The sequence below is a fragment of the Nesoenas mayeri genome, assembly GCF_963082525.1.
Source record: "Nesoenas mayeri genome assembly, chromosome: 3".
Lineage (NCBI taxonomy): Eukaryota > Metazoa > Chordata > Aves > Columbiformes > Columbidae > Nesoenas > Nesoenas mayeri.
In genome coordinates, this window is record NC_137544.1 from 85,337,928 (window position 1) to 85,359,597 (window position 21,670).

Below are 21,670 nucleotides of genomic sequence, written 5' to 3' on the forward strand. Positions count from 1 at the left end.
CATTAGATCTAAATGAACTAAAAAGTCTGTTGTATGCACCAGTCTGTTTGCAGGATCAGAGTCCTGCTTTCCCTTGCCTTCCCAGAGAAACAAACGAACAAAAAAACACTGTTTTATTCCATTTACTCCATTTACCATTTTGAAGTAGCAGATGCTGCGCCTGTACACAGTATAGGAGATCTCATACGACTTAAATCAGGTGACTCCCATGGCCCCAAATACAATGAACACACACAGACTTCCCACAAGGGAGAGCTTGGAGCCTCTGAACCAGACCCTAATGGTGTAAATCCTCCTGTGCCTTGCCCCGTGTGACAGCTCAAGGCATGAAGGCCAGGACCTCCCTTGAGAGTGTGGCCACCAGAGCTGTGTCACAGGATGTCTGTGCCTTTTTCTTGGCATACCAGTGCCTAATGCAGAAATTAATATAGTGGCAAAAAATAAGTTTCTTCGTTATTATAGTTCATTTCCATCAGGATCCTAGCACACCAGCAAAAGTACAGAGTCCACAACAGGATGCTTTCAAGTGTAGCTATGACAACAAATATGTTAAGTAAAACAACAGACTTGTCTGAATGCTTCTGTTAGCCCCTCTATTGATAAAATACCTGTTATTACAAGCTAAGGGGTCTGCTGAACTCATTTGCTCCTGATTGGCTTTATTTATTAACTCCTTTTAGACTTGTTTGCCTCTTTCTGCAGGAAACTGTTTTAGGAAAAAAAAGAAAAGGGGGGGTAGCAAAACAAAACAAAAAACCCCAAACAAACAAAACACCAAACACTTTCTGTTACCTTTAAAAGCAATACCAGCAGACTAGGTAGAGATTGCATTTGCAGCCAGGAAGGACTGGGATGGCTACTGGGTCACCTGGCCTTGGCTTGGGGACAGCAGGGCTTGGAGATGGCAGAGCCTCCAGAAAGCAATGAGACGCCTTGTGCTGCACTGGTGGTACAAGTGACTTATACAGGCTGTTTCAGAAAGATGGACCAAATATGTTACAATTACACAAAAATTTACAAATGGTTTAATGGGTTACTAAGCTTTAGTAACCTTTTTATAAACGCTCTATGTTCCCTCCACCTGCTGTACAGACGATAGTTGATAGTTTATGGTTGCAGATACATAGTGATTTCAAATTGACTCCACCTTTTTGAAACACCCTGTACATTGTGTAAGACAGGAAAAGTTAGGTAGAGTTGGACTGTCACCCCAAAACACACAGCAACTCACCCATGAAGCTGGCTTTTATATGGATCCTTTACCATCTCAGACCTTTTCTACTCTAGTTAAACTGCAGATGAAAATACCTCAGCACCAAGAAACCAGTGTCACTACAGTGTCACAATTGCAAGATACTTTATGCAGCACCCTTCAGGAGTGAATGGACTTACAGTCTTTGCATCTTTATGAGATTACATGGTGCAGTTTGAGGTGCAGACAATACAATTCTGTGAATATGCCCTAGAAGAGCAGTGAATGAGCTTGAATTGCTATCAGTGCATGTCCACACCCATCATGCCGTCTGCTGCCACTGGCTTCAGAAATAAGTTTGTAGAATGAAATATTGGTTTCTTGAGGCAAAAGGCAAATCTTGGACAGAAGTAAAAAATCAGTCTGTGGAACTGCCACAGCCCAGACACTATCTCCTCTGGGGACATAACTGCTCTACAAAGCATGAGAAGAAGATGCAACATGTGAGGACTGTGTAAGACTGAAAAAATGTGCACAGTCCCTCTTCCCCTGCTGTTCCACTATCACCTGTAGTATCTCTGAATGCAGCCTGATGTAGTCTTCTTTTCCTTTTCAGTGTTCCTTAGTGACAGATCCAGATTCTGCTTTACTCACCATGAAGGTCACAGTCATTGCAACCTTCTTTGGTAAGTACAGTTGATGTGTTGCAATCGGTTTGTGGGTTTGTGCTTTCCTGTCCTGTCTGAGCAGTGGCTCCTGGCTTCTCCTCTTGCCTTTGGAACCCATGGCTGATGAATCTCTCAGCAGTGGGTGGAGTAAGCCTTGGCACAGCTTTTCAGAAACGGGCTACCCAAACTTCTTGACTTTGGCATAGTGACACTATTATTTGCAGAGATCTCTAAGTACATGACCAGCTGTATGCAGTCCATATCAGATAGCACAAATGGGCCTGAAAAATGTCTGTAACATAAAGATTCACTCCAAACTAAAATCAGCTGTGGGAGCATCCCTTCTGAATTTTTCGAGACTCCAGAATTTGCAGTTCATCTTACATGAACAATCTGTTTGACCAAGCATGATTTCTTAGTATACTTTACTTATACGTCTCCCTTTGATGAAGATCCAGCCACCACGTAGCCCAACAGCACTGCATGACTTAAAATGTGATATTCTGAGGCAACGTTCCCTCTAGCTGGGATCCTCAAGTCTGACAGAACATCAATTCTTAGTTCAACTTCAAGGCTATTTATGTTGTTCTTTTGTCTTTACTAAGAGATCAAACTACTTTCTCCACATTAAATTATGCCCTAACATTGCATGTAGTTAGAACTTTGCACTTTATTTTCCTCTTGTCTTCTCCTTCTATTTTCTATCTATGGTTTTGCCTTGGTTACACAACTGCACTAGTGACAAAAGGCCCCAATACTGCATCTATATGCTATCATTTCAGATATTGTGAGATGGATTTTTCTTTTGAGCAAGTTCATCTGTAAACTCTCTGCAACCAGCCAAGGGGGAGAAGAGTGTAACAGAAAGTAATAAGACTGCTATTGCATATTCTAGCAATATTAACAAATGATGAGAGGATCAGCCAACATATCATAGAGAATTTCAATTCCCTCTGAAAGTTCGGGGAAGGAAAAGGTGAATAGCAATGTCAAGTTATTTGCAATGAAGTTATTAATTACCCATAGTATAGAGCTTATAAAATAACACAGACAATGTCATGCACTTAGCAAGTCACCTGACAGGGTAAGCGACATGCATATATTGTGATGTATGTTTTAACACAACAGAGTTTGTCTTTTCTACTGTTACACTTTTCAAATAGTATTTCTACTTACTAAAGAAAATCAGTTCCCTTGCTGGGACAGGATACCGGGACATGCCATGCTAGAACCTCATCCAGTCCTTCATGTTGCCCAGTATCCCATACCTGCTACCACCCGAGAGTAAAATGCCACAACTCACAGGATAACCGGTCTGTGGGGTTATTAAGAAGGATCTTTCTCTCCTAACTTCCATGTCACTTCAGGCACACTGCATGTTGTTTCACTGACATCTCTGTCACATCAAAGAGCTTCCACCACTTGTGGAAATACTGGGGCCTTTCATGGTTTTCTGGACCACGTGGAATCAATGGCATCTTTTGATCCCAATGACATCTTTCCACAAATGAACACGTGAGCTGAATTCATCTTTAATCCCCTTCAACAAACTACTCCACAGTAGAAGCCATCTTGACTACAAAGCTAACCAAGTAGAAACCTAGTTGTGGCTGAGAACATTCCAATTTCATTGTTTTTCAACCTATTGATTCCAGTTTGGGAAATCTTACGCACAGGAGCTTGTGGTGGCTGATGTTGGTAGTCCTACTTTTTCCTGATACTATGTTTTCTTTGTTTTAGGTGTGTTTCTTTTATGTACATACGCAGCTAAGGAAGCCACAAGGAAGACAAAAAAGGCTAAGCTATGTAAGTGGACCCTTTAGTATTCTTGGCTGCTTTACAGCAGACATGTCTGATGCATTAAAAAAAAAAAGTGCCAAGTGAGCTTATATTCTGGTAACTCTTCACAACTGTCTGTAGAGTCAATGGGATCGTATGGTAACTCACATTACTCTATTGAAATCAAGTCACTAAGTACAGTGTGTGCTACTGAACATGCATAAAGAGGAAATTGTATACTTCGCTACTAAAATGTCTTCACAGGTCGTTAGTTACCACACAAGGATCTAAGCAAGCACTAAAATTTTCACAGCAAGACATAAGTGTGTGAAATGGACTTGCTGTAACACAAAGCATAGGTAGCTGATTAGCATGAGACAAGAGGTGCATGTCCTATGCATTAGGATGTATAACTTTCACTGTACTCCTGTAAGATTATTTTTGTCCACAAATTATTTTGCTCATTTAGTTGAAAAAGAAGCCTCTCGAGGGCAAGATAATGTGATGTGGCTGCAGCCTGGCGTTATAGCAGGCACAGAGCTACATAAGCACAGATGGAGGCTTGGGAGACATCCCTCCTCGTGTGTGCAGAGTCTTTCCCCTAATCCCTCCTTCCCACATGTTAACCACAGTCTGGGTGACTACATTTCTTTCTCTCTCCAGCAATGTGTCATAATGGATATTTCCTTCAGAGAAGCAAACACTGAAGGTCAGAAATATCCTCAGGGTTGTTTAATCCATCTTTAGTTACAGCCACATCCCTTAGTAAAGGGGTTATTATGTGTTATATTGCAGATGCAGAACACATAGATGTGTCTTGTATTCCAAAACCACTGATACAAAGACATAAGAAGAGGGCAACCCCGTCACCCAGTTACTCATTGTTTCATGACAAGATCACTTAGCTATAAAAACATTCGGTCTGACTTAACCAAGATTTTGTACTCACAGATGTACCCCAGATCGATTGCGATGTCAAGGCAGGGAAGATAATCAATCCAGAATTCATCGCAAAATGCCCTCCTGGATGTCAAGATGTAAAATATCGTGTTTATGGCACAGACATTTATGCTTCCTTTTCCAGTGTGTGCAATGCTGCAATTCACAGGTGAGTGAGTCTAAATGAGCAAGGGACTCAGGCAAAACCATCATTTCAGCGTAGGGAGCTCTTGGCTTTTCAGACCCTTTAAAGTTCCCACTGCCTTGTAGGTTTGGCTGCAGGCTGCTCTTCCAGTAGAAAAAACCTGCAAGAAAGACCATGTGTGATGCTATGGATCCAATCTTATAAAGTGCTGTCAATCTAGTATTCCTCTTGAAATCAGTCATGTTTGAAAATGTTTCTCAGCTTTAGGAAAAGTGTCTTGAGATTTGCAGATCTCTCATTCACACATAGCAAATTACTATTGTATTATTATTATCCAAGTGGAAGATCGCAATGGAGCTGCTGTTACTTATAAAGCTTATAAAAAAGTAGGCATACTACCTGTGATGAACACATATAACTCTCACACTTCTGGGACTGGTTTTGGTTCTCCAGATTTGAATTTAACTGTCCTTGACATCAAAGGCTGAGTAATGTGATTTCCTGCCACAGAAAATGACACTGGATGAGAAAAATGCATAATACAAATTTTATAGCACAAATTTTGCAGAGTTCTATTAGCCATGCAAAAATGTGCATACAATTTTAATGGAGAATAACTTCACAAGCAAAACACATCATCATTGCAGACAGGATGCAGAGGCAACTGAAAATGCAGTAAGAACTTACACAGCCTGACTGACAACTTGACTTTGTTCAGAGGTATTTGAGCTATGGCAGTGCTTCCAGTTCTGTAAAATAGCTGGGATCCTGAGTGAAGTTAAATGAATAGTTCAGGCTTTGGGACTTTGCACCTTCTCCCTACACAGTGCAGTGCACAGGCTGACGTGCCGCGGTGCATAGGGCTGCCACCTCCTGGCTGCAGCTCCTGCCACTCAGCCCCTCGCTGGGGAGATGACTGCCCTGTGACTGGCTTCAGATGACAAATTCTTCCTTCAGATGCTGTGCACAATGGAAATTGTGTGTCTCTGCATGCAGAGCTTAACCCAAAGGGAAGTTACAAAATACTGATGGCGATTGTGACTTCCCCCATAGTCCCAGTGCTGGCTGCTTGTATTGTTGCTGTGAGGGTTTCAGTTTCCTCATTTGCCAGCTGGGTTTGGCTTTGTTAGCTTACATGTTGCATTTCCGCAGACAGTGACCTTCCTTTCCCTACAGTTGTTTTACCAGCAGCTTCTTGCAATCATCAAAGAAAGCTACAGCTCTAATATATTATTCACTGTTTGCTGCCCATGACTTGTTTTCCTGCACAGTGTCATTCCTGCCAGTCCTACCACCCCTCTAGTTTCACAGGCAACTCGTGTTTGCTGCTTTCCTAATGATGCCACAGCAGGTTGCATGCACTGAAGGTTTTCTGTTTGTCTTGAGATACATGTTACGTCATGTGTCAAATACCATTGAATGTGCACAGCACATGGAGCCTGCCAGGTTTTCTACAGCTTCCAGCGATACTGTTTACCCCATGCAGAGGTCAGAATCAGGCTTAAGTTTTTGCAGATAACACATACTGGAACTCAAAGAAAACATTGTCATTAGAAAAGAAAAAGTCAAGCAAGTGAAAGGTTTGCCTCATATTTGTATTTCTGTCACATAGTTGGCCTGAAAACTCCTCTGAGTACCTCTCCTGTATCTTCAGTCGTTCAATCAAGCTTACAGGAATTTTAACGAAGGCGGTAGCTTGTTCTTGTGTACAACTAGGTCAGCCTTAAACACAGGACCAGTAGATCAGTGAGAAGAGCAAACAGATCCTGACAGCACTACGTAACAAATGGCTCTTCTCTATGTGGAAGAAGCATAAGTATTTCTGAGCAGCAGACATAGCAGTAGTGTTGCAGCTCCAATACAGCCCCTGGTTTGAAGGTAAAAGTGAACATTTCATACCTCTTGCATTGTTGAACAGTTTCTAAGGTTGGGGGTGGAATTTCCACCTTCAGACACCATGTTTTCCCCTTGCAGTGGCATAATTGACAACACAGGTGGGAAGATCCTTGTCCAGAAAGTTGCTGGCCACTCCGGTTACCGCGGGAGCTTCTCCAACGGGGTCCGGTCGCTGTCGCTGCCGCGCTGGAGGGAATCCTTCCTCGTGTCAGGTACCGCGGGGCTGCCTGCACCCCCTGCTCAACCCCCATACAGCAGCTGGCGGAGGAGGAAGCAGCCTTCTCATTTTAAAGACCTATTCAGTCAGCGCAGGCACACCCCACTTATCTTTAGCGTGAATAATGCCCTTCACACAGTTTTTATTCTGGGCATCCTACATGGCCTGCAAGGAGACATGCGCCCCACCAACCCTGTGCTCAGTTCAGCCCAGCATGGGTCTGAGCCCACTGCAGGAGGTGACCGGTGCTCTGGGTTTACTCCCTGAGGGCACCTTAACTCCTGATATTGGTGCATAAAATTGAAGCCTCAGTACTGAAGGGGAGGTCTTCCCATTGTACTTGCTCTCCACCCTGGTAAGAAGTGCTGCTGAGGGAACTAACGAGCCTTTCGGCCATTTGAAGCATCCTCAGCTGCACCTGAGTTCACATCTGAAGTGACTTCTGGCTTCTGTCAACCCACCTCAAGCTACATATAGCCACACTGTATTTATGCAAACTCTCTATTAAGCAATCCTACTGGTGCATCCCAAGCATGTTATGAATTCTTCCCACCTCTATTAGTCATACCGTTTTGGTACCTACTCAGTGCAGGGAAATCCATCTTAATTTAATGCTCATTCCTTTTTTCTCCCCATAGTATATACAGCAGCTCACGTGCATTCATTGACAAAATTCACAGGGGTTTTTGTGGGTTGTTTGGTTTTTTTTTTTTTAAATTAGATCCCCTTTACACTAGCTTCAGATTAGCTTAATCCTATTTGCATTCATTTTACCTGTGTGAAAGGAGGATCTAATTTACATTGCTTCACATACAATTTCTAAATCTAACTTCTTGTTGCATCCATACAGCAGGTAAGTTCTTGCTGGTCTGTACTTTCAGAAGTTTAGGATAGGTATCACCAGTTGATGTTAGTTAACTACATCATTCCTGGAAAAATCAACAGCTCAAGCAACTGAACAGCCACTAAAAATAAGCGTTCTCTTCATGTCAAATTTTGTGCACAGCAAAGGAGGTATGAGAAACTGACCAAAACAAACTGTCATCTGGTGCTTGCATTAATATATTTGGATGCACTTTTTACAGCATTCTGCCATGGGTACACCACATTAAGAGGAGGATTTATTTTCGATGAGTAGGAATTTCCTGGAGAAGCTGAATTGCTACTTGTACTTGTTGCTGTTTTTTTCCCCAACAAACAGCACATTGTAGTTCTAACACATAAATTGGAAATACACTGCTGCTCAGTTGTTATCTCATTAAAGTGTAGGAATTTTTGATTTATAGTAAAAAATCCTTATTCTTAATTAATGAGATACTATAAAAAACATCCAAGAGGTTGTTATATAAGCACATGTAACAGGGGATGACGAGAAATCTGGGTATATGTAAGCATGATGAGATTTGTCTCTCATGCACTTAATTTTATCCAAGCTGAGTGCTCTCACTCATGTGAGTGGAACTACTTAGTTTATAGACTAGCTCAAGCATAAATCTCACAGCATATCATATCATATTTCATATATAAATAGGAAGAAACACTCACAATACCTACTGAAAATGTGGGAATTTTAGACTTTTAGAGAGTAACTTAGAAAACTAAAACCCCAGGAAGGGAGTGCTATTCATCTCAGCAGCCTGAGGCTGAATGCAGTTAGATCTCACTCTCAAAAAGAGATGAGTTGTTTGGATTTTTTTTTTTTTTACAATTATGAGTCATAGAAAGACAGAGTTGCATAAAGCATTCCCCGATAAAAATATGAAGTCACCTAAGGCATTAATTTCAGGACAGCTTTAGATCTTGAACTTGGTCCCCTATTCTCCAGCCGAATTTCCTCTCAGCAGACAAGATGCATACACACTACGGTACACTGGAAATGCACCAACAGTTTATTCCAAGTTAGGATATTGTCACCAGGAGTTTGTGATGTTTAAATTGTGAATGAGCATCCGCACAAAAGAGCACAGAAGGGGGATCCTCGGGGGACCCAGGCGATGAAGTGGCATGATTTAGGGGCAGAGGGGGACAAGGTCTCTCCTCTGGGATGAGAGCAGCCAGCACACCAGGAGGTATGCAAATGTGCTGGTATTCACTTTCAAGCACTGAAATGCCTTGGCACTCAGTTGAATGACTCCATTCAGTTTAGTGGGAGTTTTGCAGCTAGTGGGTTAAGAAAATAGAGTCGTAAACCTCTGGGTTTGCTCATCACAAATAAGCGTGAGAGAAGGAGCAGCCACCACCCCATAGCTTGTACTTCAATGGCCGGAAGTTGAGGTTTTCAGCCCACATGTAAACCCATTTTGAAGTCTGTTAAGCAAACTCCAACCTAGATGCAACTTTTTCCAGACTGTGGAAAATACTTATAACCATTGATTCAGAGAGCAAGGCCACATTCAGGTCAGACCTCAGACCTACCTCTTGATCACATATGAGATGCAAGTTGCTGTTGATCAAAAACTCCAGCATTCAGGAGCAGCCGGCCTCCTCACGCCAGCTAGATTTTTGCACAGTAGTGGACTTCAGACTTGCATTAAAAATCAGATTAGCACAGAAAGATTCTAAATTAAGATCAGATTATTACACTATTGCTATGTCTGTGTACCAACCACTCACACCTGGCAACTCTGCCTCTGTGTGGAATAAAGAAATGCATTTAGAAATCATCTGCAATCCTATAACTTTTCCGTCTTTCTATAAAATTGGCAGAAGAGTTCCCTAGTCCTGCTTGGCTCCTTATCCTGGTTTTAATTTGGGGAGAAATGGAAGGGAAGACCTGGTTGGCTTCACCTAGGTCAGCCTCTGTGAGAGACCCAAGGACAAGGAGGAAGTTCTTTCCAGCTTGTCTTTGCATGCTAACTTGCCAGATCTGGTGTTTGCCAGATCTGTGTTGACTTCAGTGGAGCTGCTCTCAGTTTATACCACTGTAAATGAGAAATGGAATAGCTCTTTACATTGTTGCCCTGTTAGCAAGTCAAACTAACTTCTTCATTGAGGGTTTTTTAATGACATCTGAAATTTCAAAGAGCAGCAAAACAAAGGAACTAGAGACATGAAAAGGGAAAAAGGACAATGCCTCTCCAGCTCTATGGCCATCCCTGCACATAGAGGACAGGTGAAACAGCCCCCAGTTCCCAGGAGTGGCTCAGGCTGTAGCAGCTAATTCTGTTCAATGCTCTGTTGGTCTCTGGATTAGTCACCCAGGATGATAACTGACATGCTCACAGTGCCATATACACCTTCTGAAAGAATCCACCAAGGGGATAAAGTAAAGCAAACCTAGCATCACCATCATGACTTAGGTTTTGCAAGAGGTGGAGGTAGGTCTCACCTGAGGTAGTCTAGATGTATGACATAGCACAGCATCTTGTAGAGACAGCCAGCAGGTCTGGGAGTCCTACATCCACCAACTCCTAGAGACCTGTCTTCCCTACACTGTGCTTCTCTGCAACACTTTTCATTCAGTGATATAGACATACGTTGGGAATATAAAAATTGCCGCAAGAGATGGAATTGCATGGCCACATGTACCAGTAGAGATGGCATCTGCTGCAGTACTAACAAGACTTGTGGTTTAAAGCTTAACTGGGAAATATACCTCATTGTTTTAAGTCAAGACCCTCATTTTAGATCTAAATGTAGGTACCATATGTTCCCACACACAAGCACAGCCTTCTCTCACTGTTATTACTGCAAAAGACTGTTGCCAGAAATGGTATGTTGCAAAAGTGAGGTCAGAAAAGAATGCTGTGTGTGACGAAATGAATCCCACATCAAACATGCTTTCTAACTCATCTACATAGTTGGACACTGGAAAAGGCTGCCTAGGGAGGCTGTGGGTTTAAGTATAGGTTATACAGATGTCCATCAGAAAAGGTTCCCTTATGCTTAACACCATTTGAGAGCAAGGGAATGAACTACCTGACCTCTTCAAATCCTTCCCATGACTTTGTTTTCATGCTTTCTAATTTTGTTTATCTGTTTGTTTATGATGGTGGATTTAGGCAATGGTATTTTTAGTGGCATGGTTTTGAGATTCTACCATCAGATTAAAGAAATCTTCAAGAAAGTTAGTTGGGCAATAAAGAAGCAGGGCCTGATTCTGAATGCATATGTTAGATGGCAGTTTTGTTGCTAGAAAGCTTAGAATATTTTGTGATGGTGTCTAATGATTTTTTTTTCTTTTCTTTTCTTTTCTTTTCTTTTTTTTTTTTTGTAGAGGGCAAGCCAAGAAAAGGTGTGACATATCCATCAACTCTTGAATATTCTTCTTCAAAAAGCACAATTGTGAAATCAGGCAAGTAATTTTGACTGACTTTCTCTTACTTCCATTCACAATTATCTGTTGCAGTTTCTCAGTTATATTTTGTAACCTTTATAAGAAAGATATAATTATTCAAAGTGAGAAATCAATGCATCCCTTAGTATCTAATTCAAATCTCTCATGGCATTTTTTATGTTAAGCATATGGAAATCATTCCAGACAATTTCTATTTTCTGGTCATACCATGTTTCACAGAATTCTGTTTCCAAGTGGTTTCCCACTTGCTTCGTATCTGTTAGTGAATATGATGCTGTACTAATTATATGAAAGCATTTGAGGTTTGACATGTTAACTTTCTTCTAATGTTATTCATGTTATTTTGGGGATATTCAGTGTTGAGAATATAATAATAAATAATAATAGTAATTACAAAGATGGTAATGCACTGCAGCTTTAGCTAAGGATGATACGATAAGGACCTATTCTGTATAACCATTTCAGTTGGCACCCTACTCTGTTAGACTCAAATCAGTTTAAATGATTAACTGTTTTCAGAGTTCCTTAATCAAGTTTCACACAAGGTGGTAGTTGATATTTCAGTGAACATGAAGTACCTCCGTCACTGAAATGACACTTATTTGTGCTCCTTGTATCAACTGTGTAATGTTCAGATTCTTCCTTGGGGGTGTGAATGAAAACAAAATGAATGTCTCATGCTACTACATGCTTACCTAACATGGCCCTTTTGCTGTTTGCTGAGCCTGAGCTTATCCACTGTGAGATGGAGTATAACAAAACATGCGGTATCTTCTCCATGAACTCACATGCCTGTCGGTGGATGCATCCATCCAAGGCCACACAGAGGTTGCTTGAAGTCCTGCTCTTCTCCTATACATTATTGTTTGGTCTGTGGAAGCAAAGTACAGAGCTCTTTCCTCATCTTTAGACTTTTACTTGCACAAAGGCAAATTTAAATCTCAAAGTTGTAGTTTTTCAGACTGAATATGCATCAAACTATGCCTCTAGTTTGTTATTCCTTTGCATTTACAATCAAATCTGTACAGATTCATACGTATCCTGACTGGGTATGCAGGAATTAGAATCATAGAATAGTTTGGGTTGGAAGGGACCTTCAAAGGTCATCTACTTCAACCGCCCTGCCATGAGCAGGGACATCTTCTACTAGATCAGGTTGCTCAGAGCCCCATCCAGCCTGGACTTGAATGTCTCCAGGGATGGGGCATCTACCACATCTCTGGGTAACCTGTGCCACTGTTTTACCACCCTCTTTGTAAAAAAGTTCTTCCTCATGTCTAGCCTGAACCTCCCTTCTTCTAGTTTGAAAGAATTACCCCTTGTCCTATCACAGCAGACCCTGCTAAAAAGTCTGTGCCTATACTTCTTATAGGCCCTTTTTAATTATGGTAAAGCTGCAATAAGGTCTCCCTTCTCCAGGATGAATTACTGACTGAAATATTATGCACTACTGGAAGGGAGGGAATACCTTACAAATCTTTGCTTCTTCTAAGAAATATTTACTAAAACCATATCTCATCATTCCCAAATGTACCCACGCTTCAAATATCAGCCCAAACATCTCACACCAGACCAGGGACAATCACAGCCAGGGTTGAGCTCAGCAGGTTGCAAAAAACTATTTCTTTCACAAGAGCTAAAATCCACATTATGTAAGGATCAGTACAGAAATGGGAAGTGTCATCAAGTCATGTTTCAGTCATGCAAACAAAATACGAGGAGCCTGTTCCTGCAGCAAACCAAAGATGCAAGTGGCTTCCGTCACTTTGTTCTTGAATCAAACAGCGTGAATGAAAATGTTAGGATCCTAGCAACAAAGACTGTGCATGCACACAAAGAAAACCCACAATGATCAAAGGAGCCAATAATAACTGTTACATCAAACCCAGTGCTTGAGGACGCTACTACCTTGCTTTGCCCAGCCCTGTTCCACAGGTAGCACAGAGATCTGATGGTCACTGTCCACTGTCCCCAAGATCCCCTTGGCTCCATCAGCCCTCTTTAGCCCTGCCACCTCGGCCCAGACATCTCAGCTATAATGTACTAGAAACGACTTGTTCTTAAGGTGAAAAATCTCTGTAATATTGTGCTGGGCCATTTTGAGATAGAGGATTTCCTACTTCTTTCTGAATTTTAAAAAAGTTACCTTTTTTCATCTGATTTAAATTATGGAGACCACATTGCACACTTGGATACTTCAACCCATTATCTGTAAGAGATCAAGGCAGTCCTTTGAGGATTACACTCACTTGCTGCCAGATTAGCCAAAAAAAATCCTGCTTCACACCTGATCGGTTGTCAGAGATGCGATTTTGGTTCTCATCCCAGTGGCAGTGGAGATTCATAGTGCCTGTCATTTCACTAAATGTTGCTGGTGGTTACAGTGCTTCCCAAATGCTGGGCATAAAAAAACCTTCTCAAAATTGTAACTACTCACAGCTGATAAAAGCAGTTAAAAGATGTTGTTCTAAAAAATAATATCCTTTTTTTGGAAACCATTAACCCTGAAGTAATTTCTCAGATAGGTCAATGCTACCAAAATAGCTAGAGAAAAAAAAAAAATAGGAGATCAAAATCCTCAGACATAACAGCAGAGGTAGATTCTTTTTCAGGGTAGCAGCAAATAAACTCTAATAAATGTTCCAAGTACTTTGATGACTTTGTGTCTTAGAAGAAAAAAAAAAAAAAAAGGTCTAAAAAAATCCCCCTTTTCCTTCTAAGCCAGTTCATGGCATCCAAGATGATCTGACAATGTCAGGCAAGAAAGAACTACATCTGAATGTGAATTAGTGACTAAAATAGCTAGTATTAGCTAGTATTCCCCAAACACCCTACATACACTGTGACCCTAATTCTCAGGACATGCTGCTACTCAGAGAAAAAATCAACACCATGATGCATTAATCTTACGAATATTTATTGCTCACTTCAGAAATTCTATTGACGCTGGCAGGAGCTTTTGGGCAGTGAAAATGCCTAAATTGAGCACCAAAAATATGAAGTGACTACTCTCTAGAGGCACCCAGTCATCACTTTTTCTCACTAGGTGAGAAAGCTCTTATTAGATTGATTGACCTTCCTAATGCCAGGTGATGGGATGTTTTCCTTTGGGGCCTGATAATCTCTACATAGGAGAACTAAAATTATTTTCTTCCAGAGCTTCATTTCCTAATATGCTTAATTTTATTTCAGAGCCTAAAAAGCCAGAGCAAGACCTAAAAGCTATGAAGAGTGCAGATACCGCTAACGCATCAGAAAAAACATCGGAACAAGGTATGGCTTGGGGATCTCGGTGCTCTTTTACAGCATTTATCCCAGTCTAAGCTGCCTGCAGATGTGTATAGGAAGCAGACACTGGCAACATATACAGCTTCAGCTCTCTCATCCAACTTCCTCACTACAGCCTCATTCCCACCAAACCAGCCCCATTATGTGACCATCTATAACAATGCCTGAAGGGCATGTGCCAATTCAGAGAAGAGAGGGCACCCTCTCGGTTTAATTTCTGCCTGTGCTTTGGGTGAGTTCAGGTGCCATGAACTTCAAAAGCCTGCGTCACAGCTCTTGGCAGTTTCTTATGCAAGGCATGTGCCCTGCAAACCCTTTGATGATGCTGTGAGGGAGATGGGCACTCTGCCCATAGGAGCATTGGGAACGGCTAGTCCTTGAGAGCCCTGCTCTTGTGTGAAAGGCTCCACCAGAAACCCAGCCAACATGTACCAAGGCAACATCTTTGCTCTTGCTATGCTTCTTCCTTGGGTTTTCTGCTAACAGTGTTAGCTCTCAGCTCCCTTGCTCCTCGCAGCCTGGGGTATAAAGCTGGCTGATATGCCTGCTCCCCGCTCCTGCAGCACCAGATCGCAGGGGAAGAATCACTGTGCCCTCTGTCTTCTTTCTTTTAGTGCAGCGGCGTGGAGCAGGGCACCGTTCAGCCCAAAGAGAGCCATTCATACTGATTTTTTTCAGCTGAGTTGCTTTGTTTTTCTTTTGAACTCTCTTTCAGCATTATCCCATTAAAACTGTCTGAGATCTGAGTTTTTCACTGGCTAGCATTAGGTGGTAATTAATCCACCAGACAGTTTCATGGCGATGCTTTCCAAAAGGAGAACATCCAGCTATAAAATACAAGCTTGTGCTGTGCAGCATTGAATAGGCTGCACACCGTTGCCTTTCAGTGTACACAGCATGTCAGGCCATCCCTGGGGATATGGGCAGGGAGGAGAGGAACAAGACTGAGGTGAACATGGAACATGTTTTAGGGCAGTGTTTTTGTAGATAGGTGGAGAAAATAACCATGAAGGCTGTTTTTCAAGATGATGACTTGAAAGAGCTGTAAGCATGATAACAGTTTCATATAAGGATATTTAAGATGCAAATTTTGCAACTAGAATTGTCTCTGTTCTCACAACAGATGATACATTTTAAAAGTAGTAGGAACTGTGAGATGAGTCAAAGATGAAATCAGCACCTCCCAAGTGGTACTCTCCCCTGCTTCCCTCAGCTAAAGCCCTATCGTTCCCTGCTCTAGCTCTGACCTGCTCCCCGAATCACCTTTACATAAAATTTGTCTTTCTGCCAAAAGCATTTCAGTGCTGTGGTGGGCAACGCGTATTTTATTCTGGTCTCGGACTCCAAATCATCACCTTTTATGTCAGTTGATTTCCATTTACGTAGACTTTATTCATTTATATTTATCCATTTATATGGACTTTCTATCTGCTTAATTACACTGAGAAAAGATGATGGCAAAATGGAAATGCAACTGCAACTGGCTAGTCAAATCACTTCATAGGTCTGAAATGTCTGTCAGGTTGAAAGATGTTCCTGGCCAAAGAGAAAGTGTAGGGGCAAGACTAAGGCTATTACAGGCTGTGTCAGCACCCTCTGCAGAGTGATGTAATTCTGTGTCGCACAGGCACCTGGGCCACACATTCTCACAGCAACAAAGGCTCTAATGGCTGCACAGGTGAGGATGCTAGTAGACATCCTGAGGAGAACACCAGTGCCTGAGTTGCCTTAAATAGTGAGTGCTATTAAGGATGCTTCCATGTGTGTCACACATCCAGCTGCAGTGATTGTAGAATCATTTTGGTTGGAAGAGATCCTTAAGATCATCGAGTCCAATCATAACATAAATCTAGCATTAAACCATGTCCCTAAGAGCCTCATCTATGTGTCTTTTAAACACCTCCAGGGATGGTGACTCCGCCACTTCCCTGAGCAGCCTGTTCCAATGCTTCACAACCCTTTCCGTGAAAAAATGTTTCCTAATATCCAATCTGAACTCTCCCTGGCGCAACTTGAGGCCATTTCCACTTGTCCTATCACTTGTTACTTGGGAAAAGAGCCCAACACCCTCCATGTTACAACCTCCTTTCAGGTAGTTGTAGACAGCGATAAGGTCTCCCCTCAGCCTCCTTTTCTCCAGGCTAAACAGCCCCAGTTCCCTCAGCTGCTCCTCATCAGACTTGTGCTCCAGGCCCCTCACCAGCCTTGTCGCCGTCCTCTGCATTCTCTCATCCAGCTGCAGTGATCGTGTCAATGTTATTACAGGGGACACAATCCACAAAGAGCATCAGACACCTCCAGTGCCGACACCAGCTACACAAATGGCCACCACAACCCCAACACCAACAACCACAACAACGGACCCTTCCACCACAATGCCAAAGCCAACAACAACAGCTGCAACAACCAGAACCACAACACTTGCAGCTGCAGCTAAGACTCGACCTGGACTGCACAGGTTCAGAAATATAGGTCAGTGGCATGATGTCTGCATTGCTTTCCTCCTGACTTACAGCTTTTCTAAAATTTAAGGAACAGGACATGCTGCTGAATATACCATGATTTAGTGGCTCATGAATTCAGTAGTTCAATGCAGAAATATTCGGCATGGATAAAGAAATTAATTCCAGCAGATGGGCTATGGTTAGAGTTGTGCCTTAGACATAAATACAAAATTAGTGTGTCTTACATAAACACAAAGGCATATAGATTCTCTGAGATCAGAATTCATCTGCAGTAAAATTGTGCTTAGTCTCTATCTTTATATTTAATATACTGGCACATAAACTGATTCATATGAGAGTAAGCTCTCCATCCCCAAATGCTGTCATGATTTTCAGGTGTAGGAGTCAACAAATACTTCTTTGATTCACTGAGAGTTCAAAATTTCAGAATTAATTTTGTGATAAGTTTCAATAAATGAAAGTGGTAGTAGGCATTTTTTGTAACAGCCTTTGATTCTTAAAGATTTAAACACTATGAGGGAATTCTCATATGATTTTTACACACCAGGTTTTCCTTAATCTCTCCTCCATTTATTCCTATTCATTAACACCGGTGGTTTTTGTTCAAGAGGTGAAAATTAAAATCTCTTATTTTTAGGTTCTAGCAATGTCCACCCAGCATACTCATCTGTGGTAGCTGCAGCATCAAGTAAGTATGGTAAAGAAGTATGTGCCACGAGGCATGCAGTACAGTGTATTTTAAGGCAGCAATGATTCAATAACCTTTCAAGCCTCAGCAAACTCAATGACTGAATCCAAGTCTGGATTTAAACTGAAAAACAGACACTTGGCCTGAATGTCAGAGGTGCTGCTCACCCACAGCTCTGGGGAAGCCTTTCTAGTGAATATCTGCTCATTTCAGCCTTGACAAATGCTGGGTTTTGGAACACTTGAGACAAAGCTTGTGCTGTTTGAATTGCATTTTCCTATTGCTTCTTTCTGTCTTACTCTCTCAAAGGGAGAGTTGATTTAGTTTTAAGATACATGATGCAGAGGGCTGCATAGCTATCTAAACTTCAAGCTGAGAGCTCTGAAATGCCGACTTGTGTTAAACCAATGCTCTTTGGAAAACCTTGGGCTGTGGTTCTGAGCCTGGTATAAATATGATGTTATTCCTGGCGTGCCATTTGTATTATTGGCAGCAGAGCGGCGGCTGCTCAGAGCTCTGCATCTTGATCCAGAAGCCTGCTCCCGTTGCAGCCCACAGCCTCCAATACAAGTATTTAGAGGTGTTTTCCCATACAATGTGTAACTACTCAGCTGTGCAGTCAAGTAAAGGAGAATATTTTCAACTGTTTGCAAGTTGCTGAGCATGGGGATATGATTGCTTTTGAGTGAAAAGCAAGCTGGGCCATGATTAGGTTTTATGCTCTATTGCTGTTTCTGAGTGCCTTGAGCTCAGCTTTGCTCTCACATATGTAACTGCAGCCATTCTTGCTGCTGAGTAATTCAGAGCCAAGCACGTAGCAGGTATCTTCTGGGCAATTCAGGGCCTGAGGACAGGCATCATCAAGTCAAATTTAACTGTGAGCCCAGAATAAAAGCAGGGGCTGGAGGGGTTAATCTTACAGAGTCAAACATGGAGGTATGTGTATAGCAAAATTTACAGAAGTGCCAACACAATTCAAGAGGATTTAAAGTCAGTGGGAATCTGCGTAATTTGGTACTTAACGTTCCTGTAAACCTGGTCCTGCTCTCTTTCCTATTTCCTATTCCTGCAGGCTGAGCACTGAAGAGGCCATTATTGTCTTTACTAGCAATTAGAAACACTGTTTGAAGTTCCTCAGTCAGTGAGAGATGCATGTTGAGAGTGAAGTTCTGGCAACACTGAAATCAGTGGGAAGGTTGCATTTGTCTTTAAGAAGACCAAACTTTTGGTCAAAAAAACAAACAAACAAACAAAAAGCAACACTCACCTTTCCAAGTCTTTCAATGGTCATTTCATTGCAATTTGGATATATCTCTCTACACAATTTTCTTTACTGAAGTTCTAAGCATAAATTAACTCCCAAAATATTAAATTGATCAGTCTTAGGGGCAGGTTATTGTGGGCTGGAAGAGTGGTGAAGACATACTTCTGATTTCACAGACATATAATTTCCAGGACCATGTCTAGCATGTCTGTTCTCAATATCTGGCTTCCTGAATTCTCCTGGTGTCTTATTGATTCTAAAAGAGAAAAACTGGCTAAAAAAAAATATATATATATATACAGAAAGTACACGTACAGTTTTGAAGCTATGACACAAAGCAGTTTATCAGTTTTCTCTGAGAAGCCTTCAGGACTCACTCCTATTATTCAGGCTAGAGCTTCTGATGATGCCCTTGGCCTTAACCAGAGTTTGGCTTGACCAGACAAAATGAAATGTTCTGTCTATCTTGGCTCAGAGGGACTCATAGATTGACCTCTCACAGGGCTTTGGTAGTTTGCCTGCAAAAGACGCCTCAAAAGTAAATAGCCCTGAAATAGACCACAGGCTGTGGCTGCTGTTGGCTCCAGCATTTCCAGTTCCAGCGACTGGTACTGGCAAAAGTTCACAGGGGCAAGAGAAAAGCAGGACTTGCCACTTAGAGCATTAGAGCAGGGGCAAAGCTCTTCTGTTCTAGCTCTTGTTAGTCTTTCCCCTTTATCTTCTGCTTATCAAAGATATAGAAATGGGAAAAGTATCTGAGACTCTGCTTCATTGCAGGACCCCTGCTTTAAGGCTTGATATGGCAAAACTGCTAAATGAAAAACCACTGATGTGACTAGGATGACATCTGACAGCTCGTTCCTACCTGCCCTACCAATGAGTGCAGCACTTCACCAGTGCAGTATGTAGTCAGGGATGATCCTGGGGGAAAGCAGAAATGGCAGTGAGCTTTGAAAGTAGATGCAAACTCTCTCCTGCTCAGGGCACAACTTCAACTTCAGCCACACTCTGGTACAATGACGACTTCTCCTTCTTTCCAACAGCAGTTAACCAAGCATGCTCCCAATGGCCACCAACCCACTTGCCCCCTCCTATCCCAGCTCTTCAGGCAATCCTTTCTTGCACAGCTGCTTGGACCCTAGATGAGGACTGGGAATAAATCCAGTGCTCGTGTGAACACTGCAATCATCAACCATGCCATGATCCTCAGTGCCACACAGAGGCCAGACTGAGTGGGCACGTGGGGCACAGCAGGAGTGAACAGTCCCAAGGCCAAGCGCAGACAAAAGGAGCATAGATAGAAAGCCAGGTTGCGGAGGGTAGGGTAGACATGGAATTAAAAATGCAGCATAAAATACTGCTGATACTGAGCTAATCTCTACCCCATTGTAATCTGTTTCTACTGACCTTGTAACTGGTGCTATATACACTTTTGGGCTTGGTTGTGGGAAACCCAAAACAAGGAGATCTCTCAGGCTCAGAGTTAATTTTCTTCCACCTCACTGGCATATAGCAATCTCCCGCAAGGAAAGTGTGCCCTGCAAAAACACACACAATGCTGCTGCACAAACAGACTTTTCCCTGCACAGACTTAGAAGTCAGACTGGGCCAGCCATGGTTCACCTGGAGCCAGAGGCACAAGTTTACCGAGTTTAAAAGCCTTGCCGGTTTTGGCAGATGAGCCTGTTATTTTCTTAAACAGGATTTCTTTGGCTTCTGGAGTTCATCAGGTCTCCCAGGACAACTCCTAGAAATCTCATCAAAGGGCTTCCAGTGGCCTGTGAAGGGTCAAGTTCGGGTCAAACACAAGCTATTTGCTGTCATGTAATTTTGCAATATCAAGTTCCCAAGGAGCAGCAATTCCTGTTTTCTGAGGCAACCATGCAAAATGGTCTCATTTATGATATCTTATTGATAAAAATGTCTCATGGGCCCCGTCCAGTGTTCACAGGAGTCAGCTAGAACATTCCCACTGATTTCAGCAGGCTTTGGAATTAATCTTTCTGGGAAAATGAATGAATAACAGCTTGTTAAAGGATAAGTTTGTTAACAAGCTTCTTGAGAATAATTAATGAAAGGCATGATTAAAGATGTGGTTTTCATCTGCAAATGCTTTGAGTCTTTAGTATTTTTGAACAATGGGAATTTAATAACCCAATCACCTTAAAAAAAGCCTTTTGTGTAGATGGTGGTGAAGACGTTTCAGACACATGAATTCTCCCACATTATTTTTGTCATTGGCTCATTACTTACAGTCTGCCTGCTTGCTTGTGTTCACTCTCTGCAGAAAGAGTAGAATCTGGTCTGGGGCATTGTTTTGGGTTGTATTTTTTTGTTAAGCTTCCTCACACAACTAGGACAATTGGATGGTACTGAAATAGAAGTAAACATAGATAACCAGCGGGAGTGAGAGAAAGAAAATTATAAGGGAAAGCAAATCACAGCAGTAACTACAAACCTTTTAAATGCAGACCAGAGACCTGTACAAGTAATATTCATAACTGAATGGGATGTTAACTAGGCTGATCTATATGACAGAATGAGCAAAGCCATCCTTTCTTAAGTCAGGTCAAAATGTATGGAGTTAATATCAGAGAAAGTATATTAATAAAAGCTTTCTCTATACGAGCCATTAACTCTGATAGCTATAAAATGAGAGTCAGTGAAAAAAAAAGGTAGCAGTAGTCCTGAACCAAACATGGTATAAATTGCACTTTTCCATCTTAATGTCTACTTAGGACAGGTTCAGACTGCACAAGGAAGAGGACAGAATACAGGTATGTCTTAAATTAATAATCACTAGTAATTTATATTGCTAGAATACTAGGAAAT

General features: G+C 41.9%; 1 protein-coding gene across 1 annotated transcript in view; it reads left to right on the forward strand.

Annotated features, from left to right (window-relative positions):
* Window positions 1-1,847: 1,847 nt before the first annotated feature.
* VIT (vitrin) overlaps window positions 1,848-21,670 on the forward strand; it is a gene marked incomplete at both ends in the record, with an annotated part of 38,610 nt that continues 18,787 nt past the window's right edge. Inside the window, 9 exons of the mRNA XM_080341631.1 lie at window positions 1,848-1,878; window positions 3,601-3,666; window positions 4,591-4,747; window positions 6,698-6,831; window positions 11,053-11,130; window positions 14,326-14,406; window positions 16,687-16,893; window positions 17,524-17,574; window positions 21,577-21,615. Coding sequence (XP_080197757.1) covers window positions 1,848-1,878; window positions 3,601-3,666; window positions 4,591-4,747; window positions 6,698-6,831; window positions 11,053-11,130; window positions 14,326-14,406; window positions 16,687-16,893; window positions 17,524-17,574; window positions 21,577-21,615 — 844 coding nt within the window. The remainder of the gene's footprint in view (window positions 1,879-3,600; window positions 3,667-4,590; window positions 4,748-6,697; window positions 6,832-11,052; window positions 11,131-14,325; window positions 14,407-16,686; window positions 16,894-17,523; window positions 17,575-21,576; window positions 21,616-21,670) is intronic.